Here is a 27,794-nt window from a genome sequence, read left to right as displayed (position 1 = left end):
GATATTCCTGACAGTAGAAATGCCTAAAATTTATTACAACTTAAGGCAGTAAGTGAGCTCATGACTTTTAAGTCAAATTTAAGGCAGCTAAAGGCCAGATAAAACCATGTGTTTGAAAATGCCTGCAAAATAATAAATGCCGGAGGGAACTGGATGGCTTTTCTGCTTCTAAGCTAAATAAAGCTTGGGGGGTGGGGGGAGCTTTGCAAAGATCCTAGTGAGGATAATCCCCCCTCAACTGCACAGAGCAAACCATCCAATCACTTGTAACCGGGGAACAAGGAAAGTTAATCCAGGAATAATAACAACACTTGAAATATTGAGGAAAAACACAGTTCTGTTTAAAACCCTCTGCCGGGCCGGAGGACGAATCGGGTCATTCTAACAGGCCAGAACATTTGACTGCTGAGTGTTTTTGTGACCACGTCTCGGCTTTGTGTTAACAAAGGGTCCAGCAGGAGAACGCTCGGGCCTTCAGGTCTGGCCCCGCTGCCAGCAGCCTCCGCACTTCCTGCACACCTTCAGATCAAGCGCCCCGACTTCCTGCAGAGCCCTGGATGCTGGGCTACCTTCCTCCGTCGGGCTCTCTCAAGCTAATTTCCCCAGGCAGGCTCGAAGCGTAAAAGTTTCGCAGTCCCCGAGCGACCCTCCATTAAAGCACAATCAGCATGTGTCGCTTCGACAGGTCTGGCCGGGTAGGGAGATTAATGTACGGCAAACAACTCAGAAGAGGTAAATGCAACCCCTGCAAAGGCAGCAATCAGCAGGCTGAACGCCGCCGCTCCGGGAGCCCGGCGGCAAGGCTGGCCCGCCCGGCGGAGGCTCTGCTGGCATTCGCCGCGGTTCCTTTCACGCAACAGGTCCACGCAGAGCCGGGCACCTGCCCACAGCTCCGCCGGGGCAGCCCCCGCCAACCCCGCCCCGCCCCGGGCTGCCGGTCCTGGAGCCCGGGCGGGCGGGCCGGCCAGCCACGGCTCTTCCCCCCGACGAGGCCGGGAGCACATTCCTCGGGAGATGCCGAGATAGCACGGCCAGCCCGCGCGCTGCCCGCCTCCTCCTCCCGGCCCTGCCGGGGCCGGAGGGGAACCGCGCCCCGGCCGGCGATCGCGGCATGGCGGGGCCGAGGGGACCGGCCCCGGGAGCCGGACGCCGGGCCGGGCTCTCCCAGCCGGGCACCGTCCTGGGCCGCCTGGCCCCGCACTCGCCCGCTCACAGGTGCCGGGCTTTGGTCCCTAGATGTGTATCCAGACGGCGTGTCTGCATAGGACGTCTCCACAAAGCGCACACGCTCCGGCGACCACAGCAGGTCGCTCCGTAGAGAAAGAACAGGAACTTTGAGGAGGAAGCAGCAGGTGAGCGCAGGTAGACTTCGTGCCCGCGGGACCTGGCGGCCAGGCCCCCAGATGGCCAAGGGGACGGAAGGGGAAGCGGAAAGGAGGGAACGGGGCGGCAGGGCGCGCAGGTGAGGCCGCACTCACCTCCGGCAGCTCGCGGAGCTGGTTGGCGTCCAGCAGCAGCTCCTCCAGGCTGCGGGCGTAGCGGTAGACCTCCTCGGGCACGTAGAGCAGCGAGCAGTGGCGCCTGTCGATGGTCTCCACATGACGGTTGCACCGCCACAGCGGGATGCAGTGGAACATCGCCGCCCGCCGCCGGGGCCCGCGCCGCCGAGACCCGGGCTCCGCGCCCGCCCGGCGGCCGAGCTCCGCCCGCCGCGCACCCGCGCGCCCGTCGGCCCCAGGGCTCGCTCGCTGGCGCCTCGCGCCGGGCTCCGGACTCGCAGCCGCGCGCAGGCACCTCGGCGGGAGCCCCTCCCACCCAGCGCCACCGCAGCTTCCGACGCGCCCCGCCCACACGGGCCCCGCCCACCGCGGGCCCCGCTTCCGACACGCCGCCGCCTCGCCACTGCGCCTGCGCGCTGGGGTGGGGGCCGCGCGCGGGGCTGCTCGGGTCTGGGGGCCACTCCTCTCGGGGCTTTCCAGGTGGCCCGGAACCCGAGGGTCGGCGCCGCGGCAGCCGGACGCTGGCAGTGCGCACCCCGGCTCGGGCTGGGCCCCGGGGAGTGTCCGGGAAGCCCCTTTGAGGGGATGAGGCGGGGAGGGGGCGCGGCGGGCGGCGGGACAACTTCTGAAGTAGCTGCGCGTACCTCGCTCTCCGGCTCCTCTCGCCCCGAAATCGCTTTCCCTTCCGGGGTCGGGAGGCGCCGCCCTGGAGCGTACCTTGCGCGCCCTGGGCGCCCCTGAGCTCCAGGTTCCGGGCGCGTTTGAGGTGTCGCCGCCGCGCGACTTTTCTGCCGTCCCCCCTCCCCGCCCGCGATGCTCCGGCGGCCCCACGGGTGAGCGGGCTGCCCTCCGGCCCGCGGGCACCGCCTGCAGGCCGCCGTAGCGTCCTCGGTAACCGTCTCTCCACGCAGTGAAAGGAGACCCCTTTTACCACACCGCCAAGGACATAGGCGTCAGGGAGTCTGCGAGACCCTCATAGAGGGGATGGCACCCCTTGGGTAGCCCACAGACACAAACGAGCAGGCAAAGACGGGTTTCTGAGCCCATTGCAGCCCGGCCGGACGTTGGCCCCTGGGGACCAGCCTGGACTGGAGGGAATAGCGGGGGAGGAGGGCAGGGGGCCGCCGGGTAGCACCCTCCGTCTGGCTCCTGCGTTTCTCCACCAACACCTAGTCTCTTGCAAAGGGTAGATTGCAGCCCCAGAAGGAGTAGCTGGGAGGACCCAGGAGGCTCACTACTGGGTGACCATGACCTTGCCCCTGATTCGTATCAGAGGACTAGGGCCAGCACCCTGAACTTCCCCTCTTCCTGTCTCCGAATAACCACACCAGCTCCTTGGCAAAAGGTTGCTGACCAGGTCAAAACCAATCACATTGATGGGTTGTTTTCTCGGGGTCGACTCTGACTCCCCATCTGGGCGCCCCTTCGTCCTCACGCCTTCCCCCTTCAAGTGAACTTGACCTATGACCTCTAGTACTCAAGCTCTCCCGCCCCCAAACTGCGGAAGCTAGTCAAGGAGTCTGAAGTCAAGGAATCCACATGTCTGCAGAAGTCTGAGCGCTGAGCGTGCTCTGTGGTCAAAGCAAATTTGGATCTGAAACTAGTTTTTGCAAGGTGTAAGTGGTCTCGGTTCCAGCTGTGCATGGCACAGTCTTTGTGGGGTGAGTGGGGTAACTTCATCATTTCAACTCTGCTAGGAGAGCTTTTCACTTCCCAGTCAGTGAGGACTGGTCCAAGTTCCATGGCCTTGTCTGTTTCTACCCCGGCATTGTCACCTTAACTCTAATTCCAATCCGTCCCTTAACTCCACTGCCCTACCCAGTCCACCTTGTCTTTTGTTTGCCCTGGCTTGATTTCTGCATTCTCAAGGGAGGTTACCTGGACTTTGAACCTTAGTCACCCTTCCTTCATTCTCAAATTCCAGAAACCCACTTTGTGACACCTTTGGTGGGGAGACTGGTTCCTGCCTGAGAGCCTAGGTCTAAAAAAGTAAGCAAGTCACTGGCCTTGTAAGTTTTCCAACTGCTTAAAAATAATAATAAAAATAAAGGCGATCTGGCCCCCTCATCTTCATCTTCTGTTGATTTCCAGAATTATCACACTAGGTTATTATCATAAACACCAAATGTTTTTAAAATGAGGCTGATCTTTTTAAGACTCCAAACCTCAAGAAGTATTCTCCATGTGCCTCTCCATGGCACTTACACTTCCATATATTAGATTATTTTTACTTAATCTCCAAAAGATTGTGACTTCTTAGACCACAGGTACTATTTCACTTGCTCTGTAGACCCCAACAACTACCATAGCCCTATAGGTAGACTGAATGATCAAATTGCCTTGAATCTTTGGAAAGCCAGTGGCAGAATTCTTGAATTTCCTCATTTTCAAAGATCTGCCAAGAATCTGAAACGTTAGTGTGGTAATAGAGAAAATATTAAAACACTTTGTGAAGCGGAGAATTAGAAAATCAATTCTTTATCTTCCTGAAGAGTTTGAGGGTTTCCCTACTGACAAAAATTCTAATTTCTTTCCTTCTGTGTAAATGTTTTGACTCGAGTTAAAATGTAAATAACCATAGAAATCTAATTTTGTTTGGAATAATGCAATTAATTTTCAATGTGACCACTTTTCACATCCTTTGGGGCTAGAGAAGTCCAACTTTCAGCTTTGTTGAGTTAGATAGGTTTCACTTTTATAAGCCTCAGTTTTATCAGTGCAAATGAGGACAATGGTCCACAAATTGTTATCAGGATTAAATAAGATGATGTAAGTAAAATGCTTAGCAGAGTGTCAGGTACACGTCTATTCAGTCAATAAATATTCACTATGTACTAGTTGGTCTGTGTAATCAACATCTATTTTGGATCACTCACTTTGGAGAAACCAGCAGCTATGTTGTGCAGCCCCATAGAGACCCACACGACTATCTTGCCCATAGCTAAGTGAGTCAGTAGACTTGGAAGCCAACCCTCCTGTCTCAGTCACGCCTACAAATGATTAAAGAATCAGCCAATCCTCTAACTGCAACAGCATGATAGACCTGGACCCAGGACCACTTTAAGCGGCTCCTGGACTCCTAACTCTCAGAAACTGTATAAAACAAATGTTTCTTATTTTCAGCTGCTAATATTTGGGGTAATTTGTTACACAGCGACAGGTAACTTATAAATGTACTTATCATGCTCCCCAGATGGTACTCCAGACAGATCTTGTTAAGAACAATAAATGCTCCATTAATGCTGGTGTTGTTGCCCTGTCATTATTTCTTTGGCGATGATGGTTGTCATTGACAGTGAAAGTCCAAAACAATAGCTGATAAGATGGGGCCAAATGAGAATTCAGAGTTTTGAGCATGTGAATTTTAAAGGGAGACACCACCCCTTCACTAGAATGACTAAAAAGTAAAAGATGGACAGTCTCAAGTGTTACTGAAGGTAAGGAGCAACTGGAACTCAGGCTTTGCTGGTAGGGGTATAAAATAATAAAAACCACTTTTGGAAAACATTGTTTAAGTTTTTTATCAGCATATACCTGTCTTGATGATCCAGCCATTCTACCCCCAGGTAAAATGAAATGAAAAAAATGAAACTTATTTCCATACAAAGACTTGTTTACAAGTGTTGGTACCAATTTTGTTAAAAATAGCCCAAACTAGAAACCATCCAAATAGTCATCAATAGATAAATGAATGCACAAAGTGTACTACATTGAAACAATAGAAAAACAACAATAAAAAGGAATTTTGTTCCTTTTCTACTACTTTCCTAATGTTACTAATACTTGAAACAATGTGGATGAATTTCAGAAACAGCATGTTTAGCAAAAGCAAAACCATACACAAAAGCCTATATACGGTTTGATTCCTTTTATATACATATAAATTCTAGACAATGCAAACTAATATACTGCAGTACAACCTAGGTCACTGGTTACCTGCAGTCAGAGATTGGAGTAGAGATATGGACAGAAAGACTGGTGGCAAAGGCATATCAAACAGGGAAATTAAATCTTACAGGCAATGCAATGCTGGAAGAAATTTGCATAAGAATCACAGAGCCCTCTGGGAGACCTACCTCAGCTCCCCCAAGCTTGAATTTAAGGATCTTTTCTAGAGATTATACATCTTCACTGTAAGGGAAAGACATCCAAATCATTCAAGAAGCCTGCTGCTAAGTCACTTCAGTCATGTCCGACTCTGTGTGACCCCATAAACGTCAGCCCACCAGGCTCCCGTGTCCCTGGGATTCTCCAGGCAAGAACACTGGAGTAGGTTGCCATTTCCTTCTCCAATACATGAAAGTGAAAAGTGAAAGTGAAGTCGCTCAGTCATGTCTGACTCTTAGCGACCCCATGGACTGCAGCCTACCAGGCTCCTCCGTCCATGGGATTTTTCAGGCAAGAGTACTGGAGTGGGGTGCCATTGCCTTCTCCTCAAGAAGCCTGAGAACCTGAATAATCTAAGGGATAAATTTGTTTAGAATTCAGCCACCTTTATCAGTTCAGTTCAGTTCAGTCGTTCAGTCGTATCCGACTCTTTGCGACCCCATGAATCGCAGCACGCCAGGCCTCCCTGTCCATCACCAACTCCCGGAGTTCACTCAGACTCACGTCCACTGAGTCAGTGATGCAACCCAGCCATCTCATCCTCTGTCGTCCCCTTCTCCTCCTGCCCCCAATCCCTCCCTGCATCAGAGTCTTTTCTAATGAGTCAACTCTTCACATGAGGTGGCCCAAGTACTGGACTTTCAGCTTTAGCATCATTCCTTCCAAAGAAATCCCAGGGCTGATCTCCTTCAGAATGGACTGGTTGGATCTCCTTGCAGTCCAAGGGACTCGTGAGAGTCTTCTCCAACACCACAGTTCAAAAGCATCAATTCTTCGGTGCTCAGCCTTCTTCACAGTCCAACTTTCACATCCATACATGACCACTGGAAAAACCATAGCCTTGACTAGATGGACCTTTGTTGGCAAAGTAATGTCTCTGCTTTTCAATATGCTATCTAGGTTGGACATAACTTTCCTTCCAAGGAGTAAGCATCTTTTAATTTCATTGGCTGTAGCCACCATCTGCAGTGATTTTGGAGCCCAGAAAAATAAAGTCTGACAGTGTTTCCACTGTTTCCCCATCTATTTCCCATGAAGTGATGGGACCAGATGTCATGATCTTCGTTTTCTGAATATTGAGTTTTAAGCCAACTTTTTCACTCTCCTCTTTCACCTTCATCAAGAGGCTTTTTAGTTCCTCTTCACTTTCTGCCATAAGGGTGGTGTCTCAGCGCTAAAGTCACCACCCTAAGATCCCTTTGACTTCCTGTTGTGTGTGTGTGCTTAGTAGCTCAGTCATGTCTGACTCTTTGTGACCCCATGGACTGTAGCACATCAGGCTCCTTTGTCCATGGGGATTCTCCAGGCAAGAATACTAGAATGGGTTACCATGCCTTTCTCCAAGGGCTCTTCCCAACCCAGGGATGGAATCCAGTCTCCCGCATTGCATATGGATTCTTTACCATCTGAGCCAGCAGAAAAGTTGATTTCCTGTACATTAATATTCTATCCCCATCTCATATTTTATTGGGAATATTTAACAAATGTAGTCTTTTATTAAATGTGGGTCTCGTTTTCCTGTCTCTTCTTATGCCTAGTAATTTTTAACTTTATCCTAGACCTTATGAATGATAGTGTCTCTGGATTCTGTTATATTCCTCCAAAGAGAACTAATTTTGTTCTGTTTTAGCACACAGTCGGCTTGGATGAAATCAAACTCCAAACTCTTGTGTTTTAGTCCATTCAGGATAAAAAAAAACTACCATATACTTAGTGATTCATAAACAAAAAAAGTGTATTTCTCACAGTTCTTGAGGTGGGGAAGTCCAAGATCAAGGCACCAGTAGATACGACGTCAGGTAAGGACCTGCTTCCTGGCTCACAAATGATCATCTTTTCACTGTGTTCTCACACAGTATAAGGAGACCTGGGGAGCTCTCTGGGGTCTCTTTTATAAGGGCCCTAATCCTATTCATGAGAGTGCCACCCTCATGATCTAATGACCATCCAATTGCTCTACTTCCCATATACCATCATATTGGGAATTACATTTCAAGATATAAATTTAGGGGAATACCTACTCAATCTATAGCATCTTATCTTCTCTGCTGGATGTAGCTGAAATTTTGTGTTGAGTTATTTTATTCTTAACTGTGATTCTTGGAAACTGAACTGCACATGCATAATGAAAGGTCAGCCAGAGATAGGGAAGGAGTTGATGCAGAATTGAGAGCACACACTGTCACTCAGGGGCTGCCTTTACCGCTCAAGCAGTGAAGAATCCACCTGAAATACAGGAGACACAGGTGATGCAGTTTCAATCCCTGGGTCAGGAAGTTCCCCTGAAGGAGGAAATGGCAACCCACTCCAGTGTTCTTGCCTGGACAATCCCATGGACAGAGGAGCCTATAGGGCTACAGTCCATAGGGTTCCAAAGAGTCAGACGCAACTGAGCAGGTGATAGATGGATGAATGGATGGATGGATGGACCTTCACTCAATCCCTTCTGAGACTCCTCCTCTCACTTCCCAACTGCTTTGGTCACCCCAAGCCTGACCAAACTGCTCTAAACTTTGGCTGTTTTAATATAGAGAAGAAATATTATCTGTTCTGTGCAGTACAGAATAATGACTACACTTATCAAAACCATGAAACAGAACCTCACCGAGTGTTATTTCCCCTTCCTGGTGTAGACTCCCCTTCAGTTTCCGCTTGGTTTTGGTCACCCTCCAGTACCTGCAGATAGTCTTTTCTTGTGCTTTTTTCCCCTATAGTTTATGTTTATTTATTTATTCATGTGGGATCTTAGTTCTCTGAATAGGGATTGAACCCATGCCCCCTTGCAGTGCGAGCTCAAAGTGGTCACCACTGGACCACTAGTGAAACCCCAGATAGCTTTTTCTTAATGTTTTGTCCAACATTATCATTGTTTGTGGGAAGGTGGGTCCAATGGTAACCACTCAGTCACTATTTTCTGTTATTAATCATAATCATCTGTTTATCCAGCTTTATAGGTTGTAGTATATGTAAGCAGTCCAAAATTTCACATGATGAAGACTTTAATCTGCTCCTCCATTCAGAGAAGTTACAAATGAGCAGTTCAGCTTCTCTGCTCTTCTGTTTTTCTCAGTGTTGTAAATGTGCTCACGATGAGACAAATATTGAACAACATTTTGCCTTGGTGGAGATGAGCCAAGCACTGTCTGTCATGTAGGCTGGTGTAAAGAACTCATAATTTTGCCTTGAATTTTTGCATCTGCTGCTAACTAGGGATGAGATCTTGGGTGAATCATACTAACTCCAGCATTCATTTTCTTTATATCTTCAAAAGAGATGAAAAATGCCACCCTCAAAAAGCTGTCAAGAAAACTGTGGATTAATGTAGTGGAAAGAGCTTTCTGTGCCACAGAAAATGACACATTAGGCATTAGTCACTGTCCGTATCCTTTTCTCAGTCACCAGCCAAAATAAAGCCTGCAGAGTGTGTACTCTGTTTGGGTAAACAGTATGTAAATCATTGGATTGGGAGAAGTTAGACTGCAACGTTTTTCAACATGAAAGAGAATATACCAGAGGAGCCCAGTAAAAACTATAGCACCCACCACTGAGTCCATTTTATTTTTTCTGTCTCTGTGTCAGAACATCCTTCTTCCAAAAAAAGCAGAATGTGTCAGGCAAAGCCTAGAGGAGGCTCCCAAGCACCCTTCCTCAGGTTGGGGCAATGATGTCCATTTGTATAAGGCTTTTTGGTTTACTTTAAACCTGTGCTCCCTGCAATGGAAGCAGAGTCTTAACCACTGGACTGCCAGGGAAGTCTCAATGCATTTTAGTTTAAATAACCATAACATACATCATCTCACTGGATTGAAATGTAATTTTTAGTCATTTAGATAAACACAGAGGCTTCATTTCTTGCTTCATTTATTTTCCAACTTGATCCAGAAAGGACTTAAGAAGGTCCTACAAGTCCTTCTTTTCTTATATCACTCCTATAGCTATAATGCCTACTGTATAAATTAAAGTAGCAGGGATACTAAGTCTTCACTGAAAGCCAAGACTCACTGCATAAAAAATAAGAGAAAAAGATATCAACGAGCAGAACTGTGCCCCTTCTAATGATTCAAGCAATTCAAATACCGCTGCTAATAAAAGTATGTTGATCAGTTCACTAAAATAAATCTAGAAAAGGTCATGTTTCTCCAGTGAAGTTTGCACCATCCATAAAATTGATGTAAGCTTAATTGGAGAAATAGTATCTTTTATGCCCTGTCAGAGTAAAACTTTGTGAGGTTACTGATAAAGCTTTTTATTAAAAATTTAGTTTAATTGAGATATAATGGACATATAAAATTATAAAATATATAATGTGTATGTAATGGTGATTTGATTACACATGCACAAGTATTCCTTCATCTAGTTAATTAGCATACTTGTCTTTTTCTTCTTTTTCTTATTTTTAATGAGAAGATTTCTGTTATAATTTCTTAGCAAATTCTGTTTATACAATACAGTGTTATTAACTATAGACATCATATTTTACATTAGATACTAAAACATTATTCATCTTATAACTGAAATTTTGTGCCCTTTTATCAACCTCACTCTATTCTTCCTGGCAAACCACACCTTTCTATTCTGTTTCTATGAGCTTGAATTTTTTAAAAAAGATTCAGCATATAAATGATACCATGCAGTATTCGCCTTTCTCTGTTTGATTTTTGTGTAAGGTATAAGAAAGGGATATAGCTGTTCGGTTTTCCCAGCACCATTTACTGAAAAGACTATCCTCTCCGCCTTGTACATTCTAGGCTCCATTGTAAAGCAATTGACCAGATATTTATGGATTTATTTCTGGGATCTCTATTCTTTTACATTGATCGATGTGTCTGTTTTTATACCAGTACTATACTGTTTTGATAACTATAGCTTTGTGATATAGTTGGAAACAAGGACACTCCATGCCTTCAGCATCATTCTTCTTTCTCAAAGTTGCTTTGACTTTTCAGAGTTTTTGGTGGTTGCATACAAATTTTAGGATTGCTTGTTCTATTTCTGTGAAAAATTTCGTTGGAATTTTGATATGAATTGCATTGACTTTGTAGATTGCTTTGGGTAGTATGGACATTTTAACAATATAATTTTTCCAATCCATGAACATGAAATATCTTTCCATTTACTTGTGTCTCATTCAGTTTTTTTAATCAATGTCTTTTGGTGTACAGCTTTCACTACCTTGGTTAAATTTATTCCTAGGTATTTCATTCTTTCCGTCGCAATTGTAAATGGAATTGTTTTCTTAATTCCTCTTTCTGATGTGAAAGTGAAAGTCACTCAGTCGTGTCTGACTCTGCGACCCCATCGACTATACAGTCCATGGAATTTTTCAGGCCAAATACTGGAATGGGTAGCCTTTCCCTTCTCCAGGGTATCTTCCCAACCCAGGGATTGAACCCAGGTCTCCCACATTGCAGGTGGATTCTCCACCAGCTGAACCACAAGGGAAGCCCTCTTTCTGATAGTCTATTGTTAATCAATAGAAATACAACTGATTGTAGTCTATTAACTTTGTATCCTGAAAATTTACTGAATTTTTTATTAGTTCTAACAGTTTTGGGTGGAGTTTTTATACCTATATAATATCATGTCATCTGCAAATAGAGATAGGTTTACATCTTTCTTTCTGATTTGGAGGCCTTTTTATTCTTACCTAATTGCTCTGGCCAGATCTCCTAATGCTGTATTGAATAAAAGTGGTAACAGTGGGCATTTGGTCTTGTTCCAGATCTTAGAGGAAATCTTTCAGCTTTTCACCATTGAATACTATGTTAACTGTGGGCTTATCACATATAGGGGGCTTCCCTGGTGCTCAGATGGTAAAGAATCTGCCTGCAGTGCAGGAGATTCAGGTTTGATCCTGAGTAGGGAAGACCCCCTGGAGGAGGGAATGGCAGCCCACTCCAGTACTCTTAGCTGGAGAATTCCACGGACAGAGGAGCCTGGTGGGCTACAGTTCATGGGGTCACAAAGAGTTGAACACAACTGAGCAACTCATATATAGAGTTTATTATGCTGAACTGTGTGCCCTCTACACCCAGTTCATTGAGTTTATTTTATTATAAATGAATGTTGAATTTTGTCACATTCTTTTTCTGTATCTGTCAAAATGATCTCATGATTTTTTATACCTCATTTTGTTAATATGGATGTTTATTTCCATCCCCACGTTAGGGAAGCTTTCAGCCATTGATTTTTCAAGTAAGCTTTCTGCTCGTTTCTCTCTCTCTTCTCCTCCTGCACCCCTATCATGTGAATATTGGTCCACTTGGTGTTTCCCCATAAATCCCTTAAGCTATCTTTTCTTTTCACTCTTTTCTTCTCTTTTTGCTCTTCTGATTAGATGAGTTTTACTGCCAGTTCTTTGATTTCTCTGATTTTTTTCTTTCTCTATCTTGTCTGCTGTTAAACACTTCTATTGAATGTTTCAGTTCAATTGTTGTTCTCTTCAGCTCCATTCTTTCTTTTGTGTGCTTCATTATATTCTTTGTTGAAATTTTCACTTTGTTCATACATTGCTTTCTTGACTTCAGTAAGCATATTTCTAACTGCTATTTTGAATTCCTTATTAGGTATATTACTTATCTATATTTCATTAAGGTCTGTTGCTGGAGTTTTATCCTATCTTCTTTTGAAATATATTCTTCTTTTTCTTCATTTTCTTTGACTGTCTGTGCTGAATTCTGTGCCTTAGGTAAAATAGTCACTTTTCAGTCCGGACAGAGTGGCCTTGTGTGAGAGATTATCCTTATCACTCAGCCTGGCCTGAGCTGTGTGTTCCTCTCAAGTCTTTGTGCTCATTCAAACTGCCTTCTTTGTTCTTAGTGGCTCCCAGGAATTGAGGGTGTGCCAAGGCCCATTTCAATATGGGTATTTTCTCATCTGCCCAATGTAGAGACATTACGCACTGGTTTCTGGATTTCTTGTAGAGGAATAGATTTAGTGCATCCAGGGAAAGAGGTAAGTTCAGGTGATTCCTATGCTGCCATCTAAGACTGGGACGCTAATGAACCTTTTTTAACTTTTTATTTTGTATTGGAGTATAGCCAAATAACAATGTTGTGATAGTTTCAGGTGAACAGTGAAGGGATTCAGCCATATATATATATATACGTGTATCTATTCTCCCCTCCCATCCAGGCTGCCACGAAACATTGAGCATAGTTCCTTGTGCTATACAATAGGTCCTTTCTGTTTACCTTTTTAAATATTGCAGTGTATACATGCCCATCCAAACTCCCTTAACCACCCCTTCTCCCATCCTTTCCCCTGGCAACTATAAGCTTGTTTTCGAAGTCTATGAGCCTTGTAAGTTTCTTTGTATCATTTCTTTTTATATTCCACGTATAAGGGATGTCATAAAATATTTCTCCTTCTCTGTCTGACTTACTTCACTCAGTATGACATGCTCTAGGTCCATCTATGTTGCTGCAAATGGCATTATTTCTTTCTTTTTAATTGGCTGAGTCATATTCCATTGTGTATGTGTACCACATCTTCTTCATCCATTCCTCTGTCGATGGACATTAAAGTTGCTTCCATGTCTTGGCTGTTGTAAATAGCGCTGCAATGAACATCGCGGTGCCTGCATCTTTTTGGATCATCTTTTTCTCTGGATATATAGGAGTGGGCATATATACCCTGGCACACCCAGGCTCATACGGTAACTCTATTTTTAGTTTTTTATGGAGGTGGCACATTGGTAAAGAATTCGCCTGCCAATGCAGGAGACACTAGAGATGTGGGTTTGATCCCTGGGTCGGGAAGATCCCCTGGAGAAAGAAATGGAAACCCATGCAAGTATTCTTGCCTAGAAAATTCCATGAACAGAGGAACCTGGTGGGCTACAGTCCAAGAGGTCTCAAAGAGTTGGACACAGTTTAGCAAGTGAGCACACACACATATTGTTCTCCATAGTGGCTATGCCAATTTACATCCCCACAAACAGTGGAGGAGTGTTTCCTTCTCTTCAGAATTTACTGTTTGCGGATTTTTTGGTGACAGCCATTCTGACTTGTGTGAGATGGTATCTCATTGTAGTTTTAATTTGCATTTCTCTAATAATTAGTGATGTTGAACATCTTTTCATGTGACTGTTGGCCACCTGTATATCTTCATTGGAGAAATGTTCATTTAGGTCTCCTGGTCATTTTTTGAATGGCTTGTTTGTTTTGATGCTGTTAAGCATCATGAACTGTTTGTACATTTTAGAGACTAATCCATCAGTCACATCATTTGCAAATATTTTCTCCCAATCTGTGAGTTGCCTTTTGGTTTATTGTTTCCTCTGCTATGCAAAAAACCTTTGAGTTTAAGAAGGTCATATTTGTTGAATTTTTTTATTTCCATTATTCTGGGAGATGTATCAAAAAAGATATTGCTGTGATTTATGTCAGAGAGTGTTCTGCCTATGTTTTCCTGTAGGAGTTTTATAGTGTCTGGTCTCACATTTAGGTCTTTAATCCATTTTGAGCTTATTTTTGTGTATGGAGTTGGAGAACGATCTAATTTCATTTTTTTACACATGGCTGTCCAGTTTTCCCAGCACCATTTGTTGAAGAGACTGTCTTTCCAACATTAGACTTGCCTCCTTTGTCATAGATTAATTGTCCATAGGTGCATGGGCTTATTTCTGGGTTTCCTATCCTTTTCCATTGATCTATATTTCTATTTTTGTACCAGTATCATATTGTTTTGATGACTGTAGCTTCGTAGTATAATCTGAAGTCAGGGAGCCTGATTCCTCCAGCTCAGTTTTTCTGTCTCAAGATTCCTTTTGTTATTTGAGCTCTTTTTTGTCTCCATATAAATTTTGAGATTTTTGTTTGTTTTAGTTCTGTGAAAAATGCCACTGGTAATTTGATAGGAATTGCATTGAATCTGTAGATTGCCTTGGGTAGTACAGTCATTTTGACAATATTGATTCTTCTAATCCACAAACATGATATATCTTTTCATCTGTTTATGTCTTATTCGATTTCTTTCATTAGCATCTTGGAGTTTTCAGAATAAGGTCTTTTGTCTCCTTAGGTAGGTTAGCTCCTAGGTACTTTATTCTTTTTGATATGATGGTAAATGAAATTGTTTCTTGAATGTCTCTTTCTAATCTTTCATTGTTAGTGTGTAGAAGCGCAATAGACTTCTGTGCATTGGTTTTGTAGCCTGCACCCTTACCAGATCCACTGATGAGTGCTGATCCACTGATCAGCTGATCCACTCATCAGATCCACTGATGAGTGCTGGTAGTTTTCTGGTAGCATCTTTAGGATCTTCTATATACAGGGCTTCCCTGGTGGCTCAGACGGCAAAGCGTCTGCCTACAATGCTAGAGACCTGGGTTTGATCCCTGGGTCGGGAAGATCTCCTGGAGAAGGAAATGGCAACCCACTCCAGTATTCTTGCCTGGAAAATCCCATGGACGGAGGAGCTTTCCATGGGGTCGCAAAGAGTCAGACACGACTGAGCGAATTCACTCACTCACTCATGTACAGTATCATCATCTGCAGACAGTGACAGTTTAACTTCTTCTTTTCCAATTTGGATTCCCTTTACTTCTTTTTCTTCTCTGATTGCTGTAGGTAGGACTTCTAAAGCTACGTTGAATAAAAGTGATGAGAGTGGACATCTCTAATGAAGCTTCCTTAAAGAAAAGAAAGATAACTGTGGACTTCCAGGCTATCTACAAAAACAAATTAACTGTTTAAGAGTAACAGATAGCTTATTTTTCATCTTCCAGTTACATTACTAACCAAATAATAAAGATAAGTCATATATATGTATAAAGTTATAAATATTTATATATTTAAAAGTATAACACTTAGATTTTATTCAATCATATTTCTTTACTTAATAAACCATTCAGAGGTCTCCTCAATTCTAATTTGTTCTTCAGTTCAGTTCATTTCAGTCGCTCAGTCGTGTCCGACTCTTTGCAACCTCCTGAATCGCAGCACGCCAGGCCTCCCTGTCCATCACCAGCTCCCGGAGTTCACTTAGACTCACATCCATCGAGTCAGTGATGCCATCTAGCCATCTCATCCTCTGTCGTCCCCTTCTCCTCCTGCCCCCAATCCCTCCCAGCATCAGAGTCTTTTCCAATGAGTCAACTCTTCGCATGAGGTGGCCAAAGTACTGGAGTTTCAGCTTTAGCATCATTCCTTCCAAAGAAATCCCAGGGCTGATCTCCTTCAGAATGGACTGGAATTTATTCTTAGTATTTTACATTACTGGATCAACTAAAAATTCTTTTCTTTTCCATTTTCCCCCACAAAACATGAGGGGGAAATATTTTTAAAGAGCATTATCTTGTAAGAATTTTATTTTCTTAATATATTGAACAATTTGTATGCAAGTATGTTTATTTTTATTAATTCTACTAGCACCTTAAAAGGGATAAAAATTTAAGTATTTGGATAGAAATATCAGTAACTGATATTATTATAAATCTATCACTTGGTATAACCTGAATCAATTTGTGGAAGACAACACTATCTCTAAGAAAATCAAGCATGAGAATATCTAATCTTATAGCAAATTTGAGGAGATGCCTTCTCTCAATCTATTGCTTTGCCAAAACAATTTACTGCAAGGTTTAAATGGATCATTATTTTAATGTACTGAAATTGAACTTTACTTACCCAAAAATTGTTTCATACAGTTTTGTAGCTACACATCTAATGCATTAGTCTTGAATATGATATTATTCATCACCTGTGCTTAACAGTGAAGCCATTACTCTGTGCAAGTCCTGAGCCCATCAGAACACACCTCGCACCAGAGAGTTTGAATCTCTCTTAGGCCTGCTGTATAACAAGAATTGAGGAAAATTCACATTGAAAGCACAACTTGCTAAAATCCACATACACATATAAGGAAAGTTCACTTGATAAGTTTGTTTCATATTTTTAAAATTTATTTTATTGAAGTCTAATTGACTTACAATGTTGTATTAATTTCTGCTATACAACAGGGTGATTCTGTTATATATACATTCTTTTTCATATTCTTTTCCATTATGGTTTATCAAGGGTATTGACTATGGTTCCCTGTGCTATATAATGGGCTTATTTCATATTTTTAACATCTTAAGTGATATAGAAAATAACTAACTTACATTTATAAGAAAAACTTAAACCAATTCTCTTCTAGACTATAAAATAAAATTATTAACAAAAGCCACTCAATCAGGAATTCAGTGACTGTCAGTCCCGGCTTTTCAACAAAATAGCATTAGACAGTAGAAAATCCTCCTCTCCTGGGTCTCAGTCTCTCATCTCTACCCAGAGCAGATGGGATGACAAAGCGTGTAAGGTCTCTGACAACTTCTATTAAAAGGACAATGATTCTTTTTATTCTGTAAAATGTTCTGCTCGATATCAGTTCAGTTCAGTCACTCATCATGTCCAACTGTTTGCGAACAAATGGACTGCAGCACACCAGGCCTCCCTGTCCATCACCAACTCCCAGACCTTGCTCAAACTCATGTCCATCGAGTCGGTGATGCCGTCTAACCATCTCATCCTCTGTCGTCCCCTTCTCTTCCTGCCTTCAATCTTTCCCAGCATCAGGGTCTTTTCCAGTGAGTCAGTTCTTCACATCAGGTGGCCAGAGTACTGGAGTTTCAGCTTCAGCATCAGTCTTTCCAATGAATATTAAGGATTGAATTCCTTTAGGATTAACTGGTTTGATCTCCTTGAGAGTCCAAGAGACTCTCAAAAGTCTTTTCGAAAACCACAGTTCAAAAGCATCAGTTCTTCAGTGCTCAGCTTTCTTTATGGTCCAACTCTCACATCGATACAAGACTAATGGAAAAGCCATAGTTTTGACTAGACGGATCTTTGTCAGCAAAGTAATGTCTCTGCTATTTAACATGCTGTCTAGGTTGTTCATAGCTTTTCTTCCAAGGATAAAGTTTCTTTTAATTTCATGGTGGCAGTCACCATCTGCAGCGATTTTGGAGCCTAAGAAAATAGTCTGTCACTGTTTCTATTGTCTCCCCATCTATTTGCCATGAAGTGGTGGGACTGGATGTCATGATCTTTGTTTTTTGAATGCTGAGTTTTAAGCCAGCTTTTTCACTCTCCACTTTCACTTTCATCAAGAGGCTCTTTAGTTCCTCTTTGCTTTCTGCCATAAGGGTGGTGTCATCTGCATATCTGAGGTTATTAATATTTCTCCCAGCAATCTTGATTCCAGCTTGTGCTTCATCCAGCCCAGCGTTTCTCATGATGTACTCCGCATATAAGTTAAATAGGCAGGGTGACAATATACAGCCTTGACATCTCCTTTTCCTTTTTGGAACCAGTCTGTTGTTCCATGTCCAGTTCTAACTGTTGCTTCCTGACCTGCATACAGATTTCTCAGGAGGCAGGTCAGGTAGTCTGGCATTCCCATCTCTTGAAGAATTTTCCACAGTTTGTTGTCATCCACACAAAGGTTTTGACATAGTCAATAAAGCAAAAGTAGACGTTTTTTTGTAACCCTCTTGCTTTTTCAATGACCCAACAGATGTTGGCAATTTGATCTCTGGTTCCTCTGCCTTTTCTAAGTCCAGCTTGAACATCTGGAAGTTCTTGATTCACATACTGTTGAAGCCTGGCTTGGAGAATTTTGAGCATTACTTTGCTAGTGTGTGAGATGAGTGCAATTGTGCGGTAGTTTGAACATTCTTTGGCATTGCCTTTCTTTAGGATTGGAATGAAAACTGACCTTTTCTAGTCCTGTACTCAGTATACCTTTTAGCAAAAGTAAACGGCACAAACTCCATCATAAAGAAACATGCTAGCAGGTTTTCATGTTTGCAAGCGTTTCTCTTTCATGAGTCACAGTCAGGGCATCTCCTGTTTCCATGATTACTTTTCTTCTTCCCAGGGTAACCGTCATCATCAAATCTGTTTGCCTCAGAATAATCACCTGTTCATAGCCCCTTACAGTCCCTTCTATGTTCATCTGACTCCTCATTTTTCTCTACCTTACTGAGAAAGAATACTTCAAAAACAGAAATTGTTAAGTTTAATAGAGTGAGTGACTGTCACCAACAACCCAGGAATTAAATGCTGTCCCTAATACAATAGACTCTCTGTAATTCGTAGAGATGGAAGAACACAAAATGCCAAACTGTTGTATTGACCTTCTTAATCTCCAAGCAGGTTGTGTTTTTATAAAAGGTACGTTTTCCTACTTATACAGTAAATTGTTAATATTTATAATTCTGATTTAGTATTTATGATATGTTTATCTAGTTACATCATACATAGTTTAGTATTTATACAGTATAATCTATCTTTAAGACCTGAAAGGATGCAACTATCAGATTTGATCTATGTCATACCTCTTGGGAGGCTCATGCAACTAGGCGATGCCATAGCCAAGGGGAAGCCAGCAGGACAACAAGGGGAGAAGAGCCAAGATCACCCAGGGGCAGAACACTCCACCCTGGGGAGGTGGCTGCAGCTCACGGTGCCTTAGTTGGGAATAATAAACAAGCTGCCTTCCCTGTGTGGGCTGGGAGTGATGTTTCCATGTCACCATGACTACCTACCTGATCTTCCGGGCTCCCTGAGGAAGGAAGCTGGAGTGTGTGTGTGTGTGTGTGTAAACCAAAGAAGAGGAAGTGGAAAATGTACCAAGGAGACAGCCAAAGGGGAAATGGTTTTTAAGAAACAAACCAGCTCAAAGGAAAAGTACAATTAGATGAGTGGGAATTGAAAGGTACAGATGGTGTGATAAGTTCCAAGATTACACAAAAGAAGTCATAATTATTGTTTTCTTCGTGGGGTGTGTCGAAGCTCTTCTGGTACAGCCGGTCACACTGCTTAGCCTTGTTTTTGTCTTCATAGTTTGCAAGTCTCTTACAGAAAGACAGGACTAACTTTCTTATGAAAGCGATGAAATACAACTGGACACGTCACAATCCCTGGGCTAGGTCTGTAGGACTAAACCACGTGGTAGGCAGACTCTCACAGGGCCCCAGCCATCTCCCCATCTCAGTACACAGCAGAGGTTCTGGCGTTATTCCCTCCTCTCAAGTGTTGGCTGGATTGATTGAGTTGCTTCTAATGAATCAAAAGGCAGCAAAATTCATGAGACGTGATTCAGTTGTAAAAAGCCACGACTCCCATCTTGGGTGTCCTGCCTCCTTCTGTCTTAGGGTGACTTGCTCTGGGGGGGAGCCAGCCGCTACGGCCTGAGACGGCCCTGCAGAGACACCCACTTAAATAAGCCTGGAAGCCGGTCTGTTGAAGCGCAGCAGCAGCCACGTCAGTGAGCTCGGGGGCAGAGTCTTCCCTTGAGTTGATTGCAGGTCGGCTGACATCTTCACTGTAACCTTGCGGTGGGGCTGAGCCAGAATGCCCCCGGGAAGCTGTGCCCAGATCCCTGACCCGCAGAAACTTTGAGACAATAGATGTGTATTGCCTTAGGCTGCAAAATCTGGAGTCATTTGTTGTACAGTAACAGATGACTAATTCAAAGCATAATAGGTAACACGTGGCATAGTTGAAATCCTATACAAGGTGGAGTGGAAGAGTCAGAGTCGAGGCAGGAGAGACGTGAACGGTGACCCAGCCGTGTTGTCCCTACAGACACACCTGAGGTTACTCACGACACTCTGGAGCCCTGGTGTCATTCTGCCCATATCACACATGCATAACCTAAGGTTCAGAAGGATTGAATAATTTGAATTTTGCCTTCTTTACTTGGGCCTCCCTGGTGGCTTAGAGGATAAAGTGTCTGCCTGCAATGTGGGAGACCTGGGTTCGATCCCTGCAAGAAGATCCCCTGGAGGAGGAAATGGCAACCCACTCCAGTACTCTTGTCTGGGAAATCCCATGGACACAGGAGCCTGGTGGGCTACAGTCCACCAGGGGTCGCAAAGAGTCGGACACGACAGAGTGACTTCACTTTCCTTTCCTTCTTTACTTAAGCTCTCAATGAACTTAGAATTGGCTTCTGTGTGTGAGGTGAAATAGCGTTGAAGTATATTTTCATACGGATTACAAATTATTCTAGGCTCATTCAGTAAAGAGTCTTTTCCAAGTTCCATTACTTCTGTTAATCAAAGATTGGTGGCAACTTCACATGTTTGGGGAAGTTTTTTAGCATATGGCTTTGTATGCAGAGGAGGATTGAAATAGGAGGCTAAGAAATTATCCAGCAAGTTTACTTCCTTTGACAATTGATATAATCTATTTTAAATGAAAAAATAAAACTTCTCCAATAAATACTTTGAAAAATATGGAGGAGTGGAGAACGAAATGGCAACCCACTCCAGTATTCTTGCCTGGAAAATCCTATGAACAGAGGAGAGTGGCAAGCTACAGTCCATGGGGTTGCAAAAGAGTGGAACGTGACTTAGCAACTAAACAATAAAATATATTAAGTAATATTAGATTTGAAAAAATCAAGATCAAGCTAAAAAAGTTTGAAAATCACTGGACGAGGATTGAAAAGAAAAAAAAACTGAAAATTCCTGAAATATTTTAAAAAATGGGGAGGGGATGAATCAGGAGATTGGGATTGACGTATATACACTATTGATACCATGTATACAATCAGATCAGTCGCTCAGTGGTGTCCGACTCTTTGCGACCCCATGAATTGCAGCACGCCAGGCCTCCCTGTCCATCACCAACTCCCAGAGTTTACTGAGACTCACATCCATCAAGTCAGTGATGCCATCCAGCCATCTCATCCTCTGTCGTCTCCTTCTCCTCTTGCCCCCAATCCCTCCCAGCATCAGAGTCTTTTCCAATGAGTCAACTCTTCGCTGACTAATAAAAACCTACTATATAGACTTCCCTGGTGGCTCAGATGGTAAAGCATCTGTCTACGGTGCAGGAGACCTGGGTTTGATCCCTGGGTCAGGAAGATTCCCTGGAGAAGGAAATGGCAACCCACTCCAGCACTCTTGCCTAGAAAATCCCATGGATGGAGGAGCCTGGTACAGGCTACTGTCCATGGGGTTGCAAAGAGTCGGACACAACTGAGCGACTTCATACAAAATATAGCACAGGGAACTCTACTTAATGCTCTGTGGTGACCTATATGGAAAGAAAATCGAAAAATGAGGGAAGATATATATATATAAGCTATATATGTATATATAGCTGATTCGCCTTACTATACAGTGGAAACTAACACAACTTTGTAAAGCAACTATACTCCAATGAAGTTTTCTTTTAATACTTTGAAAAAGAAGGGTTAAATAACTTGCCCACCTCGATCGCACCAGCAGGTAGCAGACACTGGCTTGGAACTCTGGTTTTGAAGTCTGATCTGTGAGTAGATACACAGACATGGAGGTCCTGCTTCCACCACAACGCTAATTGCAATGAATGACATGGGGAGTGAGTGCAAATCTTCCAGAGGCACGCCTCACCTTTCAGGTGATAAGAGCTGAAGTCAGGGTGCGTTGATCGCTGCAGGAACGTGAACGGCGGCGGCAGGGCGGGGATGCGGGAAGCCCCTGTGAGGGTTACAGCCCGCAGGAACAGCGCAGCCTCTGTTGCCCCCGGGACGGCTCAGGCTCTGGAATCAGACCGACACTGGTTCAGACCAGTCACTGGCTCTGAGATCAGGACAGGTTACTTCTTGCTGACATGGTGTCCTTATCTGTGCTGATTCAACGAGGCCATGCAGAGAAATTGCCTGGCAGTGAATCAGGCATATGGCAAACATTTACTAGATGTTCCCAACTGATAATACTATTATTATTGTTTTCTCTTCAAATTTGACTTTCTCTTAATAAATATGTAATTACCAGTACCACCTTCTCTGCTCATTAGTCACAGTGATTTCTTTTAAGGGAGGACAAGATACTTCCCTAGAATAATTGGGTGAGAGTTAAAGACAAGAAGGAAAAAAAAAAAAGAATATGAGAAATGGGAAAGGGGAATAAAAACAAAAGGTCTATGTTTGCAAGATAATAATGATGTGAACAGTGCTGGGAGCAGAGGCAGGGAGGCAGGTGGACTCTGTCTGCAAGGAGCAGAGGCTGCCTTTTATCCATTTTTCTATTGTCCTAGCAGCATCAGGCCCAGGGCCCTTCCATGAATGCACAATGGGCTCTTTCATTCAGTAAATGCTACGCAAACCTATTGAGCACCATCATGCTTCAATGAGGGTAGGAAGGCTGCGCCTACATTCCAATAAGGCAAGAGAGGCAATCAACGTGTAATATGCAAAGAAATCTACATACGTAAAGTATGACTATATTTTGAAAATGATAACAGGAGACTTTAAAGGAGGGAAAGGGGCTGGAAAGACCCCAAGGAAGGGGTCCTGCTGCCTGAACAAGGGTGGTCAGGACATTGGTCCCTTCCAAGGCTGCCTTCTGAGTGTGCGGGGTGCGGGGGAACCTCTGTGGAGGGGTGCAGCCAGGGGGAGTCCACAGGGAATGCTGGAGCAGCCAGTCCTGGCAAGACAGCTGGCCAGAGTCAGAAACGGCAAGGTAGCCAGGTAGAGGGGAGCCCATCAGTGATCCATTCCCTAGAGACAGTTCCACAAGATTCTTGCCCCTTTGGCACTCACCCTGAAAGCAGTCAGTGATTATACCTAGAATCTAGAAAAAGTGATACAGATGAATTTATTTGTGAAGCAGAAATAGAGACACAAATGTAGGGAACAAATTTATGGATACCAAGAGGGGAAGGGGGCATGCTGTGAGTTGGAAGATCGGGACTGACATATTTACTGATATGTATAAAATAGAAAACTAATGCGAATCTACTGTAGAGCACAAGGAACTCTCCTCAGTGCTCTGTGGTCATTTAAATGGGAAGGAAATCTAAAAAGAGGGGATGTATGCATACACATAGCTGATTCACTTTCCTGTGCCGCAGAAACGAACACAACATTGTAAAGCAACTATACTCCAATAAAAATTAATAAAAACAGAAGCGGCCAATGGATCTTTCCCACACATGGACAGGTACTTTTCACACCGCTGCCTCTGCACTGGGACCTGGAGCCGAAGAGCATGCGTGTGAGCCCTGCGGAGCGGAAGTCTCCACAAACACAGGGCACAGACTTGTGGCTGCCAGGGGGAGGGGGATGTGGAGGGGTGGGGGGAGTGTGGGGTTAGTAGGTGCAAACTATTATATATAGAATCGAAAAACAATGAAATCGTAGTGCATAGCACAGGATTCAGTGTCTTGGGATAAATCATAATGGAAAGGATATAAAAAAGAATAAATGTATAACTGAGTCCCTTTGCTGTAGAGCAGAAATTAACACATTATAAATCAACTATACTTCAATTATTTTTAAAAAAGATTTCTAAAGAAAACAGAGGAGTCTCAGATTCCCAGCTCCCCTGCTCTCCCAGATGTACACACCCCAACTTTCAAAGCCAGGCATCATGCAGGCTCAGGTCCCCAGGGTAGGGGGGCTCAATGTGGGGCTTGAACCCCTAGCTCCTGAGGGAAAACCTTGCCTCTGGGATTTCCCTTCCTGCTTGTGAGTTCCCTCGCTGGGGGTGTGGGTCCTGACTAGACTGCATGTCTGCCCTGCCACCCATCTTTATGTGCTTTTTTTCCCCTTATAACCTTAGTTACGGAAGAGCTGTTTGGCTTCGGGTCGTGCGTTCTCAGAGAGTTGCTGTCTGTGGAGTGTAGTCTCTGTGTCCACAGGAGGAGGGGAGTTCAGGGCTTCACTCTGCCACCCTGATCCTGCCTCATACTTTTTTCTATTTATAACTCACTCTTTTAGATGCATTGTGTGTGTGTGTGTGTGTGTGTGTGTGTGTGTGTGTGTGTGTGTTTTAGAAATACATTCGTACGGAAGCAACTGAATACAGTGTATAAATAAGTAAAGTTATAATGCAAGAGTTAAATGGAAAAAAGAAAAAGATGTGTTTGGTTCTTGATTCATTTTGATATTTGGCAAAACTAATACAGTTATGTAAAGTTTAAAAATAAAATAAAATTTAAAAAATAAAAAAATAAAAAAATAAAAACAAATAATCCGTAGGGTGATACTTTGGCACCATGGAAGTGCTCTTCCGCAGGGGCCTTTCCCCGAGTAGTTTTAGCATTCATTGATGATCTTTGCCTGCATCAGTTATTTAAACGGGAGCTGCAAAAATGATGCTTTTTCTGGTTCTACCCTTTCTGCTAGATCTGTTAGCTGGCTTGGTTCTAAGAAGAAAGAGCTTTCTCTTGATAACTGGGGATGAACTAAGACCACTGAAATTTTAAAATGTCAGCCTTCAGTGACCACTATTATTTTTACCAGAGCTGCTTTGTTATGATTTTGTAGATTGTGCTTCGCACAACTTGAGGGGTGAGGTCTGATGAAGTAGTCACTGTAGATTGTATAATTGTTATGACAGTTTTCTGGAGGACAGCAGAAAATCATCTTGCAGAAGGGTCTTCTTTTATAATTTAGACCAAGCTGCACTTGGGCTGGTGGCTGGGACTTAGGTACCCCGATCCCTGGCCACTCACCTTCAAAACTTGGAAATCAGCTTCTGGAAACCATTCCAGGGTGTCCCCCAGCTGTGTGCTTCTCCCCAAAACTCTGTCCCAGCAGACACGGTTCTTCGTTTCTCAGCTTCCCTAACACCTGTCATCATCTACCGGAAGCGCACTGGAGCCACACTGAATTGAGGGTGTTTTCACAGTGGCGGAAGAAAGGGAAGGTACCTGCCATTCAGTGACCCAGAGATCCCAGATGCCGTCTCCACAGTTCTGAATCTTCTTGCTTCTGTCCTGTGCAAGAGTAAACAGTACCCGCAGTTCACATCTGTGCCTCCTTCTATTTCTAACAGACAGTGTGTGCTCAATGGCCCAGTCGTGTCCAACTCTTTGCGACCCCAGGAACTGTAGCCCACAAGGCTCCTCTGTCCATGAGATTTTCCAGGTAAGAATACTGGAGTGGGTTGCCATTTCCTCCTCCAGGGGGGTCGTCCTGACCCAAGGATCGAACCTGAGTCTCCTGCATCTCCTGCCCTGACAGGCAATTTCTTTACCACTGAGCTACCTGGGAAGCCCTTCTGCTGCTGCTGCTGCTGCTAAGTCGCTTCAGTCGTGTCCGACTCTCTGCGACCCCATAGACGGCAGCCCACCAGGCTCCCCCGTCCCTGGGATTCTCCAGGCAAGAACACTGGAGTGGGTTGCCATTTCCTTCTCCAATGCAGGAAAGTGAAAAGTGAAAGTGAAGTCGCTCAGTCGTGTCCGACCCTTAGCGACCCCATGGACTGCAGCCCACCAGGCTCCTCCGTCCATGGGATTCTCCAGGCAAGAGTGCTGGAGTGGGGTGCCATTGCCTTCTCCAGGGAAGCCCTTCTAACTGACTAGAATTCTCCAAAGCTGTACCTCCCGCAATGTATTTATTGGTAACCAAGAAAAATGATAGGACGTCTCACTCAGAAACCTTTGCCCACTGAGTCAGTGAGGTTTAGTGAAAATCAGCTATGTCTACTGGGATGGAGCAAAGTGTCTTCTCACAGGCTCATTAAACATCTGCGGGGTCTACAGCAGCTATTTGCTTAAAAGCTGTTATGTCTACCTCTTTGTGCTCTGTGTTTCAGCTATTCACAGAGCGATGGAAATTTTCAGCTCTTTCTCTCCCTCTCTTGCCCAGGGAAGCTGTTGGCAATTACAAGCCTTTCCTTGACAAGGTCCTTTTGACACAGCATGCTGTTGGCAGTCGCCGCCAGGAGGGTTCAGCTGTTTTAGGAACAAGGTGACAGTCAATTGCTTCGATTTCCACTGGCTACCACTTTTGTTGTTAAAACTTTCCCAGGACTTTTGGGGGCGGTTATTTCTTCTTGTTCCATCACGACAATTTCTTTTCTCACCATGGGAGCTGTCGTGTATAATTAAGCTGTGTGCTCCAAAATAAAGTCAGAAGCGGTGACTACATTACCATTCGCTGAATGCCACCAACTCTGTCCCTACGGAATGCAGAGAAACTTTGTGCAGTGACTTTCATTTTTTTGCCCTCTTTTAACAAGAACTCAGTTCATACACTCGTGAAACATTTCACTTTAGAAACTAGAAGACAGGTTTGAACCACCCTGTCTGTATCTTGAAATCCAAGTTTTTCCAACTTAGCACCATTACCACTTTAAGTTGGACAACTCTTTGTAGTAGAGGGTGTCCTGTGCATTATAAGCTGTTCACCAGCATCCTTAACTCCACCCGCTAGACGCCAAGACACCCAGCTCCCAAGTAGTGACGTTCAAAAATGTCTCCAGTTATGTCCAGATGTCCCCTGGGGGACAAAACTGTCTCCAGTTGAGAATCATTGCTCTAAATGATCAAGTATTAATATGGCTGTGTTCAGTTTGATAGAATATGTTTCTTTTTTGACACTTTATTTTCTAATTTATTTTTAATTGGAGGATAATTGCTTTACAATGTCGTGTTGGTTTCTGCCATACAACAGCATGAGTCAGCCGTAAGTATACATACGTCCCCTGCCTCTTGAACCCCCCCTCACCCCGCCACCCACCCCTCTAGGTTGTCAGAGAGCGCTGGGCTGAGCTCCCTGTGTCATACACAACTTTCCACTGGCCGTCTATTTCACATACGGTAATGTACACGTGTCAATGCCACTCTCGATTCGTCCCACCCTCTCCTTCCCCTGCTGTGTCTGCATCTCTATTCCTGACCCGCGAGTAGGTTTATCAGGACCATTTTTCTAGATACCATATATATGCATTAATAAACAGCATTTGTTTTTCTCTTTCTGACTTACTTCACTGTGTATAACAGGCTTCTTGGTTCATCCACCCCACTAGGACTGACTCAGATTCATTCCTTTGTATGACTGAGTAATATTCCTTTGTGTATATGTACCACAACCTCTTAATCCATTCATCCCTCGATGGACATCTAGGTTGTTCCCGTGTCCTGGCTATTGTAAACAGTGCTGCAGTGAGCTTTAGGGTACATGCGTCTTTTTGAATTATGGTTTTCTCAGGGTATATGCCCAGTAGTGGGATTGTTGGGTCATATAATAGTTTTATTCCTTTTTTTTTTTTTTTTTTTCAAAAGGCATCTCCATACTGTTCTCCATAGTGGCTGGATCAATTTACACTCCCACCAACAATACAAGAGAATTCCCTTTTCTCCACACCCTCTTCAGCATTTGTTGTTTGTAGATGCTTTGATGATGGCCATTCTGACTTGTGTACTCGTTGTAGTTTTGACTTGCATTTCTCTAACAATGAGCAGCGTTGAGCACCCT

At 43.9% G+C, this 27,794-nt stretch overlaps 1 protein-coding gene and 1 long non-coding RNA gene across 2 annotated transcripts in view; one reads left to right on the top strand and one right to left on the bottom strand.

Annotated features, from left to right (window-relative positions):
• Positions 1–1,718, bottom strand: part of LRRC1 (leucine rich repeat containing 1) — a 134,921-nt gene extending 133,203 nt beyond the window's left edge. The window contains exon 1 of the mRNA XM_006042683.4: positions 1,479–1,718. Coding sequence (XP_006042745.1) covers positions 1,479–1,637 — 159 coding nt within the window. The 5' untranslated portion in view covers positions 1,638–1,718. The remainder of the gene's footprint in view (positions 1–1,478) is intronic.
• On the top strand, positions 1,223–26,996 carry LOC112581120. The gene is made up of 3 exons (XR_003105537.3): positions 1,223–1,352; positions 25,369–25,460; positions 26,184–26,996. It is a non-coding gene; the product is annotated as an uncharacterized LOC112581120 (long non-coding RNA).
• Positions 26,997–27,794: the final 798 nt, after the last annotated feature.

Source organism: Bubalus bubalis, chromosome 2 (assembly GCF_019923935.1).
Source record: "Bubalus bubalis isolate 160015118507 breed Murrah chromosome 2, NDDB_SH_1, whole genome shotgun sequence".
Classification (NCBI taxonomy): Eukaryota; Metazoa; Chordata; class Mammalia; order Artiodactyla; family Bovidae; genus Bubalus; species Bubalus bubalis.
Note: the sequence above shows the minus strand (reverse complement) of the source record. Positions and strands in the feature narration are given on the sequence as shown.